The sequence below is a fragment of the Phocoena phocoena genome, chromosome 20 (assembly GCF_963924675.1).
Source record: "Phocoena phocoena chromosome 20, mPhoPho1.1, whole genome shotgun sequence".
Lineage (NCBI taxonomy): Eukaryota > Metazoa > Chordata > Mammalia > Artiodactyla > Phocoenidae > Phocoena > Phocoena phocoena.
The window spans coordinates 28,962,454-28,984,707 of record NC_089238.1 but is presented as its reverse complement, the minus strand read 5'-3'; the positions used below and the strand labels follow the sequence as shown (position 1 = coordinate 28,984,707).

Genomic DNA, 22,254 nt, shown 5'->3' with positions numbered 1-22,254 from the left:
ATCTGTTTTATATATAGTGGTGTGTATCTGTTAATCCCAAACTCCTAATTTATCCCTCCCCCACCCACTTCCCACTTTGGTAACCATAAGTTTGTTTTCTGTGTCCGTGAGTCTATTTCTGTTTTGTATATTGGAATGGTATTTTAGATATAAATTGCCAACGTGCCAAGCTTTTATCAATGGCTAAAAGATACAGAATGTTAGCTTCTCTGGAGAATAAGCTTTATTTTCTAGCTAGTTTAAACCATTATATAAAAATTCTACCTCCTCCTCTCATATCAAGGGATGGTTCTGAAACAATTTCATCATATGGAGAAGCCAGACATGGCATTAAATGAATAAGATACCAGTTTACGGGAGGCTCACCTAAATGAAGCCCAACGGAACTCAACCTTTCAGAGAGTGAAATAAAATTTAAAATCTTCAAGTGACCCAGGAAATGCACTTCATGTAAGTGCTAGGATACTCTGATTTCATGGGAGTATATTTCTAATCTGGCTGTTAACAGATTTTGCTGGTTAACATACTTTATATTTTGCACTCTGTAGAAATTCGCACTATATCAGTCATCATATTTTCTATATAATTTTCATTGTAAATTGCTTATGACTTGGCAGCCATCCCAAGACAAATGGGCTAGACACTTATTTGGCCTAGCTCCCAGCTGCAAGATGCTGAGCCGTCTCTCCCAAAAGAAGTAGGCACTCTTCCCAAGTCACCGCCCAGGCCTTGCTACAGCTCTCACAAGGAGTCTCGTGATCATGTGTCATGTGCTACAAAGTGACACAAAATGTGTGTTCACTCATTCATTCAGTAGTTCATTTTTCGTTTATGGAAAATTTATGGAATATCCATTTGTACCAAACGCTGTAAAAGTGCCGTAAGTATAATGATAAAAACAAGTTAGGGGCCTCCCTGGTGGCGCAGTGGTTGAGAGGCCGCCTGCCAATGCAGGGGACACGGGTTCGTGCCCCGGTGCGGGAAGATCCCACATGCCGCGGAGCGGCTGGGCCCGTGAGCCGTGGCCGCTGGGCCTGCGCGTCTGGAGCCTGTACTCCGTGGCGGGAGAGGCCACAGCGGTGAGAGGCCCGTGTACCGCAAAAAAAAAAACAAAACAGAAAAAAAAACAAGTTAGGTCCTGTTACAGAGCATCTCATAGTTTAACAGTAGAAACAGAAATAGGGACCAGGAGTTAAGAGATTTAAGGCTTCTCACAACAGAAGTATGAATATACTAGTATGGGAGCAGGAAATAAATTATTAGGAAGGGAGTCTGGACAATTCTCATTTATTGAATACATATTTATCGAGCAAATATTATTTGCAAAGCACAAAGCGCTGGAAATACAGAGAAAGCAAAACTTCTGTATGTTCTCCGGGAGCTCATATTTATATATATAGTATAAGTATATAGTATACATAGTTCATTCTATACATATATATATAGAGAGAGAGAGAGAGAATTTTACTTATTTATTTAGTATTTACTTATTTGTTTAATGAAATATATTTACTTTATATTTTAGATTGTGTAATGTTGTATTACTGTGTATTGATGTATTTTAGATTGTGATATGTGCTACGGAGAAAAACAAACCCAAGTAAGTAAGATAGGAGTGCCGGGGTGATTGTCGCTATTTCACACAGGATGGGCAGAGAAGGCCTCTGATGAGGTGACATCTGAGCTGAGAAAGGCAAGAAAGGAGCACTCAAGCCCAGCAGATACCTGGGGGGAAGAGAGTTCCAGGCTGAGGGAACATTAAGTGCAAAGGCCTTGGGGCAAGAGTGTGCTTGGTTTATTCCAGGAAGAGCAAGAATGCCAGAGTGGGAAGAGGAGGAGGTGGGGAGAAGCAGGAAATGAGGGAAGAGAAGCAGTCAGGAGCCAGATCTTGCCCTGCTTTGTAAGTGACTGTCAGGGACTAGGCTTTTACTCTGCGAAGATGGGAAGCCACTGAAGGGCTTTGAGCAAGTCTAGTGAGCTGATATATGTTTTAAGAAGGACACTACTACTGATGCTATGTTAAAACAGTCTGGAGAAGAAGTTAGGCATGGCAACCATCTGAGAAAGAGATGGTGGTAGCTTTGGCCACGGTGTACACGGCAGAGGTGGTGAGAAGCGTTCCAATTTTTAATATATTCTGAAAGTTACACAAGTGGGACTTCCTGGTATTATCCCAGAAGGGACTGTATTTAAACAAAGTCTTTAAGGATGAGTAGATACTCACCAGACAGAAAAGGGGATGTGGGTACTCTAGACCCAGGGGACAACAGGTACAAGGGCATGAAAGGATGACAGGCACAGCAAAGCCAAGGAGTAGTGAGAAACTCTGTATGACAGGAGTTTGAGGCTGGACGCTATGTCAGGCAATGGGGTGGAGACTAGACCAGGGAGGCTGTTTGGGGCCATACAGTCAATGGCCTTGTAGGGTATGCAGAGGAGTTTGAACTTGACCTCAGAGGCAAGAGAGACCCAACAAAATTTACAAAGCAAGGAGTGACAAGTCTGCCATATTTATCGGAACACAATTCTGATGGTGTTGGCGCGGGCATAAGGAACACCAACTAGAGGACTCTTAAAACTGTGGTTGTGGAAGATGACAGATGAGGACCTGATTTCACACAGTGTTGGTGGGACTGGAAAAGAAGAAACCACTTAGGGCTTAGGGAAGCCATGGAGAGAAGCTGAGGACAGCAAGGGTCCGATTTGAACAACTGGACAACAGGGATGACAGTAGAGAAGGGAATGAATGGAAGGCAGGATCCCTGTAAAATGTAAGTCATATCCTGTGGCACTTGTGCTCCAAACCCTGTCACGTCCTCTCCTCTCACTCAGTCACGGCCAGTGTACTCACTGTAGACGGCAAGTTCCTGTAGAGTCGGGCCACTGCTCTCCAATCTCATCTCCTTCTACTCTCCCCAACTCTCTCACTTCCCTCCAGATGTGTTAGCCTCAGATGCTGGTCCTCAAACATATCTTAGAGGCTTTGCTGTTCCCTCTGTCCAGAACATTCTTCCTGCAAGTACTACATGGCTTGCTCCCACACCTCCATAAGGTCTTCATTCAAATGTCACTGTAGGAAGACCTTCTGTGACCTCCCCAGTTGCAATCCCCCACCTATAGTCTCTACCCCTCTTACCTCCTTTACCATCTCCATCCAAGTCTTCCCTTCCGATATTTATTTTTCAGTTATTTCTTTAATCTCTCCTCCCTCCCTCCCACCCCCCAACCCTACCAGACTCCACAAGAAATAAGCTCAAAGAAGGCAAGAATCTTTTGTTGGTTTTCACAACTTCATCTCTAATGTCTAGAACATTACCTGGCACAGAGTAGGAGAGCTAAATACATTTGTTGAATTAAGTAAGTCATGAATACATATGGATCACGTTGAGTTAGATGTCTTCTGCAAGACTTTTGGGTAAAGCCACCCAGCGGGCAGCTGGAATTGGAGCCCCACAGGTCACAAGAACGAAAAGGGATGGACACAGAGGTTCGGGATCATCGGGATAAAATCAAAGCAATTCCAGAAGCACCAAGAGATACAGCAGGACAGCGCTTATGCGTCAGACCCAGGACCCAGACAGCCTCGATCCTGGCCTTTGACACTTCGTGCTTATAAGTCTTGAACAAAGTTTTAAGCCTCTCGGGGCCTCTGAGCCTCATCTCTAAAATGGAGTTTTAAGAACAACCTGCCTCAGAGGGTTGTGATAAGATTTGAATGAGCAAATACATATAAAGCACTGAGGACAAGCTGGCAGATGGAAGGCACAAAACGGGGAATGCCGAGGAGGGTGGCACTGTCTCAGGATAAGAGGGGTAGCACTCCTATATCTGGAATCCAGAGCTTGTTTTCTATGTAATTCATTTCCTTGTGCTCTACAGTAAACCAACAGAGGTCCTCTCTGCTCTTCTGCTTTGAGTTGTTGCTGTTGTTTTCTTTCACTGGTTTTCTCTATGACCTTATCAGAAGAAACCAAAAAACTTCTCTGAAGGCATTGTGAATTTGAGCACAATATACTGGGAAGCATACGGTATAGCAGAAAGAGCCTGGGTCTTCAGAGTCAAAAAATATGGGCTTGAACTCAAGCTCTGCCAGATTTGTAAAACAGGAATGACAGTATCTACCTTAAACACCCTGAGTCTGAAGAAGAGTAGCTGCTGAATGTATATTTGTGGAATGAATGAATGAGGCTGCTGTGAGGATGAAATGTGACAGCCTTCATCCAACACTGAGCACAGTCCCTGGCACCTCGTAAGGGTCAATAAACAGACCCAATATGGACCCTGCAAAAAGTCTTGTTTTTATGACTGGCAGCTGGGTTGGCATTCCTGCGGCTAGGACCTGTTTAAGGAACCCAATGTCAGGTCTAAACTTTTTATTTATTCATGTCATTAAAAAGTATTTTTACTTCATCTTTTAAGAGAACAGAGTTATTTTACAAAGGTTTGATTGAAGCACTCCCTTATTATAAGGTGCACTTAAAGTGATTAGATATTGGTATCAGGTTTGTTGTGGGTCTTACTGGCAAGATAAAAGTAAAGCCTTGAAAATAAACTCAAAATGGATTAGAGAGGTAAATGTAAGACTGGGCACTATAAAACTCTGAGAGGAAGACATAGGAAGAACACTCTTTGGCATAAATCACAGCAAGATCTTTTTTGACCCACCTCCTAGAGTAATGTAAATAAAAACAAAAATAAACAAATGGGACCTAATGAAACTTAAAAGCTTTTGCAAAGCAAAGGAAACTACAAATGACGAAAAAACAGCCCTCAGAGTGGGAGAAAATATTTGCAAACAAACCAATGGACAAAGGATTAATCTCCAAAATGTATAAGCAGCTCATGCAGCTCAATATTAAAAAAAACAAACAACCCGATACAAAAATGGGCAGAAGACCTAAATAGACATTTCTCCAAAGGAGACATATAGATGGCCCAGACACACATGAAAAGATGCTCAACATCACTAATTATTAGAGAAATGCAAATCAAAACTACAATGAGGTATCACCTCACACCAGTTAGAATGGGCATCATCAGAAAATCTGCAAACAACAAATGCTAGAGACGGTGTGGAGAAAAGGGAACCCTCTCGCACTGTTGGTGGGAATGTAAATTGATACAGCCACTATGGAGAACAGTATGGAGGTTCCTTAAAAAACTAAAAGTAGAATTACCATATGACCCAGCAATCCCACTACTGGGCATATCCTGAGAAAGCCATAATTCAAAAAGACACATGCACCCCAATGTTCACTGCAGCACTATTTACAATAGCCAGGTCATGGAAGCAACCTAAATGCCCATTGACAGACAAATGGATAAAGAAGATGTGGTACATATATACAATGGAATATCACTCAACCATAAAAAGGAATGGAATTGGGTCATGTGTAGAGATGTGGATGGATCTAGAGACTGTCCTACAGAGTGAAATAAGTCAGAAAGAGAAAAACAAATATCGTATATTAACGCATATATGTGGAACCTAGAAAAATGGTACAGAGGAACCGGTTTGCAGGGCAGAAATAGAGACACAGATGTAGAGAACAAACGTACGGACACCAAGGGGGGAAAGTAGCGGCGCAGTGGTGGTGGTGGGATGAATTGGGAGATTGGGATTGACATATACACATTAATATGTATAACATGGATAACTAATTAAGAACCTGTTGTATAAAAAAATAAATAAATAAGATTCAAAACTGTTTTAAAAAGTGAAGCCTTGATAGTTGTTCTGTTTGCCTTGGAGTCTCCTTTTGTGGCTCAGCGTATGGCTGGCTCACAGCACCTGGGCTATCCTTGTTGTTTAATTGTTCATGCACTACTTTCACCATACAAAAGCTAAAAAGGCTCAGAAGTTGCTTTATAATAATGTGCATTACCATGTACCAGGAAGCTCCTATCTATGAAAATATTAGCAAGGATTTAAGAACTGATTACATTTGGGGGGTTTAGCTGTCTTAAGGATACTTTTTTAAATTATCTTTTTCCTGATTACAAAAGAATACGTGTTCATTTAGATAATTTGGAAAACTAGAAAAGTTCAAAAGAGAAAAGTCTACCAGTCTGGGATATAACACTTCTGTATCAGTCCCGCAGATTGTTCTAGAGGCCACCTCCCTGGGGAGGAGTATTTGTGTGTAAAACAAAATTTAAATCACACCAGATATTATTATATCTGTCTTGCTTTTTTTTTTTTTTTTTTTGCGGTACGCGGGCCTCTCACCGTTGTGGCCTCTCCCATTGCGGAGCACAGGCTCCGGACGCGCAGGCTCAGCGGCCATGGCTCATGGGCCCAGCCACTCCATGGCATGTGGGATCTTCCCGGACCGGGGCACGAACCCGTGTCCCCTGCATCGGCAGGCGGACTCTCAACCACTGCGCCACCAAGGAAGCCCTCTGTCTTGCTTTTTAAATGAGCTAATGAATACATTAATTCATTCATCCATTCAAGCAAACTAATTAAATACCTACTAGGTGCCAGGCCCTATATACAGTACAGAGAATGATGGAAAGCAGCATATAAAATCATTACAATAACCTGAGACAATTAAGGTACACATGAAGTACTACAAGTGCACACAAGAGGGAGCAGAGACAACCTCTGGGCTATAGACGTGTCAGGGAAGCATCCTACAGGAGATGACACGTGAGCTGTTACTAATAACAGGTAACACAGAAGTTCTCCAAGGAAGGAAGATGGAAAGGATGTAGCAGGAAGACCCAAAATATAATACTGCACAGCTGGTCTGAGCTACTGCCAAAACCCAGTGTGGGCAAAAAGGTAAAAAAATGGGGAAGACGAGGCTGGAAATGCAGGAGCCGAGCAACAGACAGCCATTGTGGGATTTGAAGCAGAAGGTTGACATGCTTGGATTTATGTTTTGGTTTAAAAAAAAATAAAAGTCTACTACAGCTTTAAAGAGGGGCAAAGAAAACTAGAGCAATCCATAAAAGGGCTGTCCAGGTGAAAGGTAGCGAAGTTCTAATGACAATGGAGATGAGAGATGATGTCCTGGAACTGAGAATGCACGGGAGACCTGGGATTCTAGACAGGTAAGCTCATTCTTTCCTCTCTTCTTTCCATGGTTACTGAGAATCGGCTATATGCACGACAAGCATATGCTAGGTGCTGGAGAAACCAAGCTGATGTGACCCAATTCTTATACCCCAAGAGCTAACATTCTAGTAGGAAAGAAGAGATGAAAAGGTACTATTTTTACTGTTCAGCATGCCTTTCTTTCCTTCTTTGGAACAGGGCTCCAGTTTTCCTTTGGGAAAACCATCCATCTCTGACTCACACTCCATGCAATGTGAGTGGGAATGGTCATACTCCAACCCTACTCCAAGAGTGGGTGCAGAAACTAGGTCAGGCAAACAGGAGCATCTCACTCCCCTGAACACAATGACTGATTCAGGGATAGGCACATGCCTCTAACCAGGCCAACGAGATAATTACTGGGGGAATCAGACAGACCAGGAAAAAAGAAATCACCACCTTCTTCTAAGATCCTATGTGCTTAAGACCACATAACCCCTGGGCTGTCAGAGTCCTGTACTATCAGGGGACAGCCTATCTAGCATGAAGCCACACAGAAAAAAGCCAAGCCAAGAAACAGAAAAACAGTGATCAGATGACATCTTTCGAGAAACTGGATTCAGCCATGTGCTCCTTGACATCTAAGTTAAGTAAGTCAATAAATTCCCTTTTTTGTCACAATGAATTTGTTTGTGATTTTGTCACTTGTAATTGAAAGAGTGCTGACTAATTCAGGGGCAGAGACACAGAATCGCACAACTGCAATACAATGTGACAGGTACAATCAAGTTATTTATAAGGTACAAGGAGCACAGGTCTATTAGTAGGTAAGGTAAGTAAAGAAACTTTCACAAAGGAGGCGATGTTTAAGTGAAGTCTTGAAAAATTAGTCATCTGGCAACAGGATAAGGGGCAAAAGGATATTCTATGCAGAAGAAACAGAAGGAGCAGAGGCAAGGAGTGAGGAAGAACACAGAATGCTTGGGGAAGAAAAGACAGTCGACTATATGCTAAAGCACTAAGTTCAGAGCAGAAAGCGGATTGTGCAGGAATTTATATATTCTGGGGGTGAGGAGACACTGGATGACCGACTCAGACCATTTCACCTCTCATTTAACCTCTCTAGACCACAGTGGCTTCATAGGTAAAATAAGGTAGAGCAGGAAAAAATCAGTGCAAATTGACAAATATTAAAAGACCTTACCTGCTGATAGAATTCATCATCTTTGGGGGTCAGATAAGGAAGCCAAGTGTCTTCAAGCTCTTCAAGAAGCCTCAGTTTCTGTTTAAAAATAATAATGATTACAGGTGACTGAACATAAACTGACCCAAAACATAAGACAATCCCTTATTTTTTCCCATAAGAGACTACCCTCCAAAATTTAGCCAACTTGAATGTAGAAACTTTTCGAGAGAGAAATTAGTCAAAAGTCAATTATAAAATGTATTCATTTAATTACTTGCACTTAAATTATACATCATATAAAACATTAACTTAGACATAATCATTTTATCCACTCTCACATTTCAGGAAGCAATTTGCTTCACTCTTGACATGTATCTTTAACATCAGGGTCTTTTTCTTCATCACTAGAGTCACCTTTTGAGTTATCCAATCAAACTCAAATTTAATTATCCAATCAGTTTTCCAGAACAAATCTTCCTGTGTGTATAATCTGCTTGAGACACAGCAGGTTTCGAATCCTTACCATCACTGAAACTCTCCAACCAAGCCACAAGTATCCATTTACATAACGTCAGGGTATTTGGAGAATTTATTCATCCTGTATACATTTATTTGAGATCATATCCACTTACACATTACTTTTTTTTTTTTTTATGCGGTACTCGGGCCTCTCACTGTCGTGGTCTCTCCCGTTGCGGAGCACAGGCTCCGGACGCGCAGACTCAGCGGCCATGGCTCACGGGCCCAGCCGCTCCGCGGCATGTGAGATCTTCCCGGGCCGGGGCACGAACCCGTGTCCCCTGCATCGGCAGGCAGACTCTCAACCACTGCGCCACCAGGGAAGCCCCACGTTACTTTTTAAAAGTGATCTTTCATCCCTAGAATAATTACTAAATGTATCTTGAATATCTTTGCTTCTTTTCTTTTCCAATTTGATAAAGAAATCTTTTCAAGCACCCACAACTAGTGTTGTCTGAGGCCATTTCAAGCTACTTTGTCTTCCAAATAGTACCCGTGCTGTTCAAACAAGGTAACTAAGAGACGACCCCGCATTATAAAGTACTTTATAAGGAACCAAATACATACAAGATGACACCCTCCTTATGAGGGATTTTTTTCAAAGAATATCTAACCTTATATTCAAGCATATGTGATATGTGTGTGTGTGTACGTGGCATATAAATAGCGTATATATATATGTGTACACAGACACACATACACATAGAAATCATCTATATACTACAGAAATTTTCTGAAAGAAAAAAACAGAAAAGGCAGAAACAAATAAAACTGCAGTACAACGTGTTATTCAGGCTGTTGTCAGCCACTAAGGCACTTTTATAAGAATTAGAAAATGGTGTGTCTTACTCTGGGCTGATGCCCCCCTACTCCCTACAGCATGACTTGGAGAACACAAACTGGATTTTAGCCCCAACCTGTCCCAATGGGCACTGTCTTTATGCAGTGAACAACCTGCTCAACCAGACATGGTGGCCCTGAGAATCATCCTCTCCCATCTCTGGGCAGCCTTCTCACACTAACCCATCACAGAGTAGTCCAGAGCAAATACCCCTTCAGGCAGAACTCAAGTCCTTTCTGGATCTTTTTTATAATTATCCAAAGTGAATAAAGAAAAAAGGGAATAGAAAAATAGCAACCAGTTGGCCTAAGAGAGGCAAAAGAGTAAACTTTACTCTTATGCAAAATTCTAGTCTGTTTATATAATTAAAGCTTTCTGCTTTGTCTAAAAGGTACTTTCTCATCTGTAATGATAAGACTGGCTTACCAGTTAAACTATGAAGAGTTTTCCTTTACAAAGGACCTATAATACTAACACAAACCATTGGTTTATATAAATCATTGGTTAAGAGGTTTATCTGTTTTCCACATTAGTCATTATTTGGGACACAGAAAGAACTAATGATGTTTTCATGCCTATACTTGCACATTTATGCACTCCATCACAAACTTAATCAAAACCTATACCTCAATTTTCACTTGAGGCTCAGGAAAGCCTGCATTTTCCTATGAATCTTTTACCAGTCCTTTCTATAGACAGAACACTTACATGCCCCCAAAAAAGTTTTAATGTTTAAAAAAACGTTAAAGGCTTGAACAATTAAAATGCACATGATATCTCAGACTTTGAGATGGCTCCACCTTACAAATACCACCTTAAAATCTCTTCAGGAGAGTCCATAAAGCTAATCTGCATATAATAGGGAACACAAAGGTACAGATTTCTATTAGGAGTTACATATTCCACCTTGACCAGATTAAACAGCAAGAGACCTGTCCCAAAGATGAACAAGCACCACTGGAGGCTGAAATTCCACTTATAATAAATACTTCAGTAAAATTATTATAAAAACAACCACTTCTCAGCTCAGCTGAGGTCCAGTGCATCAGACAGACAGAAAACATTATAACCTGTAAGGCTGTATCAAGAGGATAAAATTCCTTGTTATATATATAGTAGTCTGTATCTGTTAATCTCAAATTCCAAATTTATCCCTCCTCCTCCCTTTCCCCTTTGGTAACCATAAGTTTGTTTTCTATGACTATGAGTCTATTTCTACTTGTAAATAAGTTCATTTATATCATTTTTTTAAGATTCCACATCTAAGTGATATCATATGATGTTTGTCTTTCTCTGTCTGACTTCACTTAGTATGACAATTACTAGGTCCATCCGTGTTGCTGCAAATGGCATTATTTCATTCTTTTCTTATAGCTAAGTAATAATCCATTGTGTGTGTGTATGTATATATATATATATATATACACATACATACATATATATATACATATATATACACCACATTTTCTTTATCCATTCATCTGTTGATGGACACCTAAGTTGCTTCCATGTCTTGTTATTGTAAATAGTGCTGCTATGAACACTGGGGTGCAGGTATCCGAAAGGATAAAATTCTACAAGAATGTTCCTACCATAGAGCAAGCAGAATATAAGTGGTCTTTTTCCACTGGGAATTTTAATTTTAATACTGTGAGCATTGTTATATCTCTATGACAGGAGGGAATGGGGTCAGGAAATCACTCAACTTAAGGCCACACAGATGAAATCTGCTCTGTACATCAACATTCACATCCTGTAATTCTACTGATTAACTAATGAGATCAATTATAAATAGCACTATTTATCAACTTAAAAAGAACCTTTGGTCATATTGCCTTGGTGAAGTCAATCAGGAATGATTATTAGATTAAACTGGTAGTTCAGGAACATCACACATTTCTTAAAAATTAAGATTGCTTTATAAAAAGGCATAGTCACTTTGAGCATAACTATAGAGAAACAAGCCCTCTCATACTCAGGAGTGCACAAGGGTACAATTCCGATGCAGGGCAACTGACAACTCCTATCAAAATTCAAATGCATTCCCTTTGATCCCAAAATCCTACTTCTAAGGATTTTAATTTCTTACTTGTACCATGTTCTGAAGAATGTATGTACAAGTTTACTCACTGGACCACTATTTGTAGACCAGAAGCTTGGAAACATATTAAAAACCACTTAGTTGCATACTTAAAAGGTTGAATTTTATGGTGTGTGAATTATATCCCAACTAAAAAAAAAAGATTAGAAACAGTGCCAGTGTCCATCCACAGAGGATGGTTAAATAAATGCTGGTACATCCACACAGTGAAATACAAAGCAACAGTAAACAAGACCGAGGAGGCTCCCTTTAGTGAAACAAAGAGCTCTCCAGGACACATGGGGAAGTGAAAGGCAAGGGAAAGAATATCCGCTTGTATTTGCATAAAGAAACATAAAGGACATGTGACAAACTACTCCAGTGGTTCTCTCTCAGGGGCAGAGGTGGGAAACAACTAGAAGGGGCCAGGGATGGAGTAAGGCTATACAAAGTATTTCCTTTTGTATTGTTTTGATTTTTGAACTCTGTAAACATATTGCCTATTCAACATATTACCAATTATCAACTCAAGTGTATTACCTATTAATTCACGTGGAATTCAGTACAAAGATGAAGATGACATGACATCATTTTTGGCTTTATATTAGACAGTGCATACTTTTGTGATGTATGATAAAGTATTTCGGGGGTAGACTTGTAGACTAGCACAGTTAAGAGTGAAGAGGGGGAAGAGAAACAGCTCTGACAATTTCTTTGTGTCAAATGTCAAGCCGTCAGTAAACACACACGACATTCAAATGCACTCTGGAGTGGAGGCAGAAGGCGCTCGTGTTTGACTGTCAGATCTGGCTAACTGCTGCTCCCCCGCCTGAGATGCAGATAAATCCACACAGCTGGGCCTTACAGCACACTGCTCTGCGCACAGCTTCTTTGCTGTCACCCTGGTGTCAAATACATCAAGCTGTTCGCACATGCCACACAGAAAGCCAGAGGGAGTGCAAAGCCTCCGCTCTCCCACCTGCAAGAGGAGCACTTGAAGACCCCTCCATGAGGGCTACAACCACCTCCGTAGCTCCTGCAAGGAACGGGTACACAGACATAAGGCCTTAAGTAAAACACATTGCAACTCAAAACCATAAAGGTTGGATGTCAGAAACTTTAAACCTAATAAGCTTCTGACTCACTGTGAAAAGTTAAGTTGTATCTGAGCTTCCATATCTTGTCAAATAGGCATATAGCTTGCGAATCTTACAGGTATTACCTAAAAAGATTAACTGGACCATGACTCATAATGTGAAGGTGTATCTTTCACAGATGAAGTGTATTTTCCATCCCACTGGTGTCTCTTCAGCCTCGTCAGATTATGCTAACAGCCCCTATTCTTTAACCATTTTTCATTTTCCACATAATTTTTAAACTATGAATCATATTTTGTCAGGTTCATTAAAAAATTAATTTTGTCTGAGTCTTCAAAATATAATCACAAATAAAGGCTTATGAATGTTCAATATAAAAATAAGCACCTGATCTTCTGAGGGTTTCAAATAATAAGTAGGAAAACTGACCTAGTCCTTGGGAAGAGCATAAGTAAGGGAAATCTCCCCAAGGAAGACACATCAAAACTAATACCAGAAAGACGAGTGAGAAGTAGTTAAGCCAAAAGAAGTATAAATAAATATTTCATATACCCATATTCCATATTTGCTTTTAAAAAGAAAAAAGAAGTATCTCAACAAAGAGCATTCGCTTTCCTTTACTCACTGAAAATACGACACAGTAAAAATAAACAATTTGGAGGGAAGAGTAGAATTTGTATCCTGACTCTATCACTTCCTAGATGTGGTACCACACCTGAATCAACCTCTCCAAACCTCACTTTACTCATCTGTAAAACCCTGTTTCACAGGGTGTTGTGAAGATGAAATAAAATTAATCATATATATTAGTGCATTTTATAAACTATAAACTATGCAGATATTACGCAAATGGCATTCAAATGGAGGAAGGGGTCTATAACAAAGCACGAGCATCTAAGAAGCCTAACTGTTAGTTCTAACACCAGTACTACCAGCATAAATATATGATTTGGGACTCGTGTAATCTCCCTGTGACGTATAAATGAAGTAGTACGTGTAGAGATCTAAGAACATTGCCAAGCACCTAAAAAACCCTCAATACACTTTGGCAACCACTTGCTACTGTTATTTACCCATGTCCGAAAAGGACAGTTTTATTTATTAGTTGTGAATTATTTATAAGCAATCCTATGTGTAACCCATCAAATCAGACTTTATGCCATATACATAAGAAATTCAGACATTAATTTCCCTGGGTGAACTACAGCAGAACTGTATAAAAACTCTCCATAACACTTTATATATATAAAATGCCTCGATTAACTACACTGGTGATAAAAATAAAAATTATTGTGAAAGTTTAGAACAGATGAAGAAACAAAGGCCCATCCAGAGATACAAAGTGACTGGCAAAAATTACACTACTGGTCACAACTCATAATCTCATTCCCTAAGTATAAAGGTAATTTCCACTACACTCCACCACACAACCCTGAAACAAGAGAAATCTGATCTTTCAAGAAGTGTTCAATCTTTCACTTTAAAAAAACACATAGAAATGTAAACATTTTAAGTAATTTTAATTAAAATCAATCCTATTTTTTAAACTTAAAACCAATGCTTATAACCACTACTTCTGGACTCTCAAGTCCTGGCTGCTTTGGTAGCTCTACAATGTTTGCAAGAATTTTTTTTTTTAGCATTTCTTGTTCAGTTCTTAATAATGGGAGCCTATGCTGTAGTAGACCAAAATAATCCTCAAATCAGGAAGAATTCTCAGGAGGATTTTGCCTCAATAGTGGTATAAAATTGGCCCTGGACTACTGCTCTATTCCTTTATAAACAGCTTAAAAGTAAGACTGAAAAGATCAAACTAATCAAAAACTACAAGGCATGGAAAGGAAGACAAGACTATAAGGCAAGGTAATGAGTGATAATGAAGAGAAAAATCAGTCAATTGGAACCGACCCCAAAATGGCACAGATGACAGAATTAGGAGACAAGTACATTAAAAATAGTGACATAACTGTGGTTCATAAGTACAAGAAGTTAGGAAAAGACTGAACATGGTTAATAGAGAAAAAGAAATTAAACTTCCAGACAGGAAAACCACAATGTCTGAGATGAAATATAAATATATTGGATAGGATTCAAAACAGGTTAGATATCATAAAAGAAAAGAATAGTAAAAACGAGACATAGCAGTGGAAATTATCCAAATGGAAACACAGGCAAAAAATAATTATTAGAGTATCAGTGAGCTGTGGGATGACTTTAAGCAGTTTAATACATATGATTAGAGTCATCACAGAAGAGGAGAAAGAATGGGAGAAAGAAAAATACTGCCCAAGAATTTTCCATATTTGATGAAAACTATAAATCCACAGATTCAAGTTGTTCAAAGAACTACACACACACACACACACACACACACACACACACACACACAAAATGAGGAAATAACACTAAGGCACAATATAATCAAATTACTTAAAATCAGTGAAAAACAGAAAATCTTTAAAGCAGTCAGAGAAAAAGAAATAGTAAGTACACAGGAACAGATCATAACATGAAATATCTCATGGAAAGCATGTTACCCAAAGATAGTGAAGAAACATTTTCAAATAACTGAGAGAAAAAAAAAATTTGTCAAACTAGGTTTCTATCCCAAGCCAAAACATCTTCCAAAAACAAAGGCAAAATAAATACTTTTTCAGATATATAAAAGTAGAAATTCAACACCAGCAGCACTTCATGGTAAGAAATGATAAAGGAAGACCATGAGATAGGAAGAAAATGATACTAGATAAATCTGAGTCTTCACAGGGGAATAAAAAGCATCACACATAATAACTACATTTGAAATAGAAAAGACTTTATTCCTTACTATATAATCTTTATAAAAGACAACTATTTAAAGCAAAAATAATAGTACACTGCTGGGTTTATAATATATGTAGAAGTGAAACAGGTAATAACAATAACACAACAGTTAAAACAGAGCGGAAGTATATTGTAAGATTCTTAAACTACATGTGAAGTGCAATAGTACTACTTCAAGGAAGAATCTATTAAGATAAAGATGGATACTAGAAACCCTAAAACAATCATAATATAATAACAAAGAGTTATAGGAGACTAGCCAACAAGGGAGACAAAACAGAATCATGAAAACTCAAACCAAAAAAACAGAAATAGAGAATAAAAGAGAACAAAGGGCAAAAAGTAAACTGGCAGAATTAAATCCAACCATATAAACAATCACATTTAATGTAAATAGTCTAAACAATTCAGTTAAAAAGAAGAGACTGTCAGATTAAATTCTAAAAATCAATATCCAACTATATCCTGCCTATAAGATATTGACCTCAAGTATAAAGAAACAAATAAATTAAAAGTAATAGGATGGACACAACAATGTGAATGTACTTAATGCCACAAAACTGTACACTTTAAAAAGTCTTATGCATATTTTATCACAATAAAAATATTTTAAAAAGTAAAAGGATGAAAAAAAATATTTACCACAGTAATAATACTAATCAAAAGAAAGTTGAAGTAGCTATACTGACACTAGACAAAATAGATTTCAGAGCAAAAAATATTATTAGAGGCAAAAAGAGTCATTTCACAATCATAAAGGAATCAATTCATCAAGAGAACATACCAGTCTTAAATATCTATGCAACTAATAACAGATCTATCAAATACATTAAGCAAAAATTGATAGACTAGCAAACAGAAATATGCTTGACCGTTGAACAGCGCAGGGGTTAATCCACATGTAACCTAGAGTCGGCCTTCTGTATCCGCGGTTCCTCCGCTTCCAGATTTAACCAACCAAGAATCATGTAGTACTATAGTATTTGCTATTGAAAACTATCCACATTATAAGTGGACCCACACAGTTCAAACCCATGTTGTTCAAGGGCCAACAGTAGATGATTCCACAATTATAGTCAATATCACCCCTCTCTCAATATGCCAGAACAAGTACTCGGAACACTTAGTAAGAATACAGAAGACCTGAACAACACCATAAACTAACTTGACCTAATTGACATTTATATAACAGTTAACCAAACAGCAAAATACACATTTGTTTCAAATACACGTAGAACATTTGCCAAGACAGACCATATCTTGATATCACTATATTTAAAAGGATTCAAATCATTTAAAAAAAACATGTTGCCTGGGGGAGAATGATGTCAGGAACATGGCCGAGTAAGACGTCACTTGATTGTATGCCCCTCCTCAACAAAAACAATTTGGCATCCAACCACAGACAAAAGTGCCTTCTGTGGGAGCTGTGTGATCCAGCATCACACTCCAGGGACCCAGGAGAAGTCTTGTCAACCTGTGAGTCAGGAAATAGGCATACAGACCTCAATCCCAGCTGTGGACCCTGAAATGGCCCAGGAATGGGCTCCAGCTCCTCTCAGCCAAGGTCCAGGAGGCCCTGGAGAACACCAACTTAGACAATCACCCACAGAAAAGAAAGCCTTTGTGGAAGTCGAGGAGTTCAGTGGAGAAGTTCCAGCACAGTGTTTGAGCACAAATATCCAAGAGTGGACACACTGGAGAGAGTAAGAGGAATGGTTTGACGTACCAATGTCACCCCTCCCACAAGGGAGCACAGCTCAGTGCTAAGAGAATCCGTCTTGGCCCGAGATTTCTCCCACAGTAAAAAGTGAAACCGTGTGAGTGGGTAGCCAGCTCCTCCAGCCGTGTGGGATGCTACCAAAGAGGCACATTTCTCTCTCACTTAATCATGAGCTGCATGACTGGGGTCGGGGGGAGGAGGGGGAGCATGAAAGGCTGAGAGAACAGCAGCCAGGGATTGGAATGAATGTATTAAAGGGACATATATCCTATTAACCACATCATGGACTCCATCAAGGGGCCCACTCACAAGACACTAGGGTTGTCCCATCTGCTGATCCCCCAACTGGACCATGGGCTTCACTCACAAACACTCCCATTCTCCCATTCTGTGGCAGGTATGCACACTCCTGATGGTGCTGAGAGCAAGCTTTTGCATGCTCTCTAGTGAGCATGCTCAGAAAGCCATTCTGAATCTGTGGACCAGAGAGAGACCACAAATCTGAGCATTCAGCACTGCCCTTGGAAAAGCAAAAGGGAGGCTGTCAGTACTCAGCCTGGTGCTTTGCAGAACTGAGAGAAGGTATACAAGCTTAAGAATTCTGCCACAAGAGGGAGCAAGAAATGTGGGACAGGGGTATCCAAGAAGGTTTGAGAGAGCTTCAGAATACTTATCATGGCAGACAGTAGGAATTTCTCTCTGGAAGTCAGTCAGTTAAGACTAGAGGAAGTGAGTGCTACTTCAAATGCAGACAGCAAATGTCAGACTTCAAGGAATATGAAAAATCAAGGAAACAGGACACCATCAAAGGATAGCAATAGGGCTTCCCTGGTGGCGCAGTGGTTGAGAGTCCACCTGCCAATGCAGGGGACACGGGTTCATGCCCCGGTCTGGGAAGATCCCACATGCTGCGGAGCGGCTAGGCCCATGAGCCATGGCCGCCGACCCTGTGCATCTGGAGCCTGTGCTCCGCAACGGGAGAGGCCACAACAGTGAGAGACCCGCGTACTGCAAAAAAAAAAAAAAAAAAAAGGATAGCAATAATTTTCCAGTAACTGACTCCAAAGACATGGAGGTCTATGATTTGCCCAAAAAAGAATTCAAAACAGTTGATTTAAGGAAGCTCAATAAGCTACAAGAACATACAGAAAGACAATTCAAAGAATTTGGGAAAAAAATTCACAAACAAAATGAGAAGTTAAACAAAGAGACAGAAATGATAAGGAACCAAACAAATTATGGAGCTGAAAAATACAGATGAATGTATGAAATTATGAATGAAATAAAAAGTGCAACAGAGCGTATCAACAGCAGAATGGATTAAACAGAAGAAAGAATCTGTGAAGAGAAAACAGGACTTTTGAAATTATCGGGTCAGAGGAAAGCAAAGAAAAAAATGAAAAAGAGTGAAGAAGGCCTACGTGAACTGTAAGATACCATCAAGAGAAGCAGTCTGTGAACCTCTGGACTCCAAGAAGGGAAAGAGAGGGAGAAGGGGGCAGAAAGCATATTTAAAGAAATAATAGCTGAGAACTTCCCAAATATAGGGAAGGATCTGGCCATCCAAATTCATGACACTCATAGGTCCCCAAACCAATTCAACCCCAAAAGATCTAACCCAAAATACATTACAATAAAACTGTCAAAACTCAAAGACAAAAAAGAGAATCTCAAAAGCAACAAGAGAAGCCTATTACCTACAAGGGAACCCCCATAACGCTATTGGATTTTCAACAGCAACTTTACAGACCAGGAGACAGTGGGATGATATATTCAAGGTGCTGAAAGAAAAAAACTACCAACCAAGAATTTATTTGGCAAAGTTGTTCTTTGAAAATGAAGAAAAAATAAAGACTTTCCCAGACAAACAAATGCTGAGGGAATTCATCTTTACGAGATCTGCCTTACAAGAAATGCTGAAAGGAATTCTGTAAGCTGAAATGAAAGGACACTAAATTAATAACACAAAAATATACGGAAATATACAATACACTGATAACATACATAGTAAAAATCAAAACCCTGATACTGTAACATGGTGATGTGCTAACCACTTATCTCTAATATAAAGACTGAAATAGTTTAGTAAACATATTTTTTAAACTATACCTACAATAATTTACTAATGAATACACAATACAAAGAGAGGTAAATTTTGACATCAGAAAAATAAAAGGGAGGAATAAAAGGGTAGTTTTCATATGCAACTATCAGCATAAGATAGATTGCTACATCTATAAGATGTTTTATGTAAACCTCATATTAACCATAAAGCCAAACCCTACAGTTGATACACAAGCATGAAGAGAAAGGAATCAAAGCATACCACTAGAGAAAATCATCAATTCACAAAGGAAGACAGCAAGAGAGGAAGAAAAGAACAAGGGCACTACAAAATAGCCAGAAAACAATTTAAAAGATGGCATTGGTAAGTCCCTTCCTATTAATAATCATTCTAAATGTAAATGGAGGGGCTTCCCTGGTGGCGCAGTGGTTAAGAATCCACCTGCCAATGCAGGAGACATGGGTTCGAGCCCTGGTCCAGGAAGATCTCACATGCTGTGGAGCAACTAAGCCCATGCGCCACAACTACTGAGCCTGCACTCTAGAGCCTTCGAGCCACAGCTACTGAAGCCCGCGCACCTAGAGCCCGCGCTCCACAACAAGAGAAGCCACCACAGTGAGAAGCCCACACACCGCAACAAAGAGTAGCCCCCGCTCGCCGCAACTAGAGAAAGCCCACGCACAGCAACGAAGACCCAACACGGCCATAAATAAATAAATAAATTTTTTTAAAAAAATAAATAAATGTAAATGGATCAAATTCTCCAAACAAAAGACACAGAGTAGCCAAATGGATTAAAAAAAATACAATACACAACTCTTTGCTGCCTACAAAAGACTCACTTAAGATTTAAGAACACAAAAAGAGAGCTATACTTAGGGTATAGGGTAGCTATACTTAGATGAAATAGACTTTAACTCAAAAGCAGCAATAAGAGATAAAGAAGGTCATTATACCATGATAGATGGGTAAATTCATCAAGCTGATATAACAATCATAAATATATATATACCCAACATTGGAACACCTAAATATATTAAACAAATACAGTCGTCCCTCGGTATCCATGGGAGATTGGTTCTAGTACTCATCTCAGAAACCGAAATCCAAGTATGCCCAGTCCCACAGTTGGTTCCCTGTACTCATGGGTTCCACATCCAGAGATTCAACCAACCACAGATTACAAATTTAGTACACAATCTATGCTTGGTTGAATCTGTGAATGCAGAACCCATGGATATGGAGGGCTGATTGTATATTTATTGAAAAAAATCTGCAGTTCAAATCCATGTGGTTCAAGGGTCAACTGTACTAACAGATCTGAAGAGAAAAACAGACAACAATTCAATAATAGTGGGGACTTCAGTACTGCACTTCCAACAACAGGTTATCCAGACTGAAAATCAGTAAGAAAACGTTGGACATGAACTATACTTTAAGTATACTTTAATACTTAACATACATATACAGAGCATTCCATCCAGAATACATTCTTCTCAAGTGCACAAAGAACATTCTCCAGGACAGATGTATGGTAGGCCATAAAACAAGTCTTAGCTAATTTAAGGGGACTGAAATCATACCAAGTATCTTTTCTAACTACAATGGTATGAAACTGGAAAGCAGTAACAGAAGGAAAGTTGGAAAATACACCAATATGTGCAAATTAAAAAACAGACTCCTGAACAACCAATAGATCAAAGAAGCTATAAAAAGAGAATTTTAAAACTATCTTGAAACAAACAAAAACGGAAACTCAACATACCAAAACTTATGAGATGCAGGAGAAGCACTTCTGAGAAGGAAGTTTATAGTGATAAATGCATACATTAAGAAAACTAAAAGCTCTCCAATAAACAACTTAACTTTACCCCTAAAGGAACTAGAAAAAGAATGAACTAAGCTCAAGTTAGCAGAAAGAAGGAAATAACCAAGATCAGAGCAGAAATAAATGAGAGACAAGAAAAGAAAAAAAAAAAAAAAGAAACAAAAAGACTCAATAAAACCAAGTGGTTTCTTTAAAAGATATGCTAAATTGACAAACTTTTAGCTTACTAAGAAAAAGAGAAGATGTAAATAAAATTATAAATGAAAAAAGAGAAATTACAAATAATAACACAGAAATACAAAGGATTGTAGAACTACTAAGATTAATTATATGCCAACAAACTGAATAACACAGAAGTGGATAAATTACTGGAAACATTCATCTACCAAGATTGAACCATGAAGAAATAGGAAATCTGAACAGACCAATAACAACAAGTAAGGAGACTGAATGAGTAAACAAAAACCTCCCAACAAATATGATTTCACTGGTGAATCAAACATTTAAAGAAGAATTAACGCTCTTCTCAAACTCTTGCAAAAATTAAAGAAAAAGGAATACTCCCCAACTCATTATTAGCAAACCAGATTCAACAGCACATTAAAAAGATCATACACTATGACCTAATAGGATTTACCCCTCAGATGCAAGGATGGTTCAGCACATGCAAATCAATAAATGTAATACACCACATTAATAGAATAAAAGATAAAAATTATATGATGTTTTCAATAGATGCTGAAAAAGCATTTGACAAAATACAACATCCCTGCATTATAAAAACTCTTCAAAAAATTGGGTATAGAAGGAATGTACCTCAACAGAATAAAAGCCATATAGGACAACCCCACAGATACATCATACTAAAGGTTCAGAGCTTTTCTTCTAAGATCATGACAAGGGTACCCACTCTCACCACGCCTATTCACAGCATGATACTAGAAGCCATAGCCAAAGCAATTAGGCAAGAGAAAGAAATAACAGACATCCAAATCGAAAAGGAAGAAGTAAAGCTGTCTCTGCAGATGATATGATCTTATGTACAGAAGA

General features: G+C 39.0%; 1 protein-coding gene across 1 annotated transcript in view; it reads right to left on the bottom strand.

Annotated features, from left to right (window-relative positions):
* The window catches only part of FTO (FTO alpha-ketoglutarate dependent dioxygenase), a 375,878-nt gene that overhangs the window by 269,147 nt on the left and 84,477 nt on the right, over positions 1 to 22,254 (bottom strand). The window contains exon 2 of the mRNA XM_065898933.1: positions 8,247 to 8,324. Within this exon, the coding sequence (XP_065755005.1) occupies positions 8,247 to 8,324 (78 nt within the window). The remainder of the gene's footprint in view (positions 1 to 8,246; positions 8,325 to 22,254) is intronic.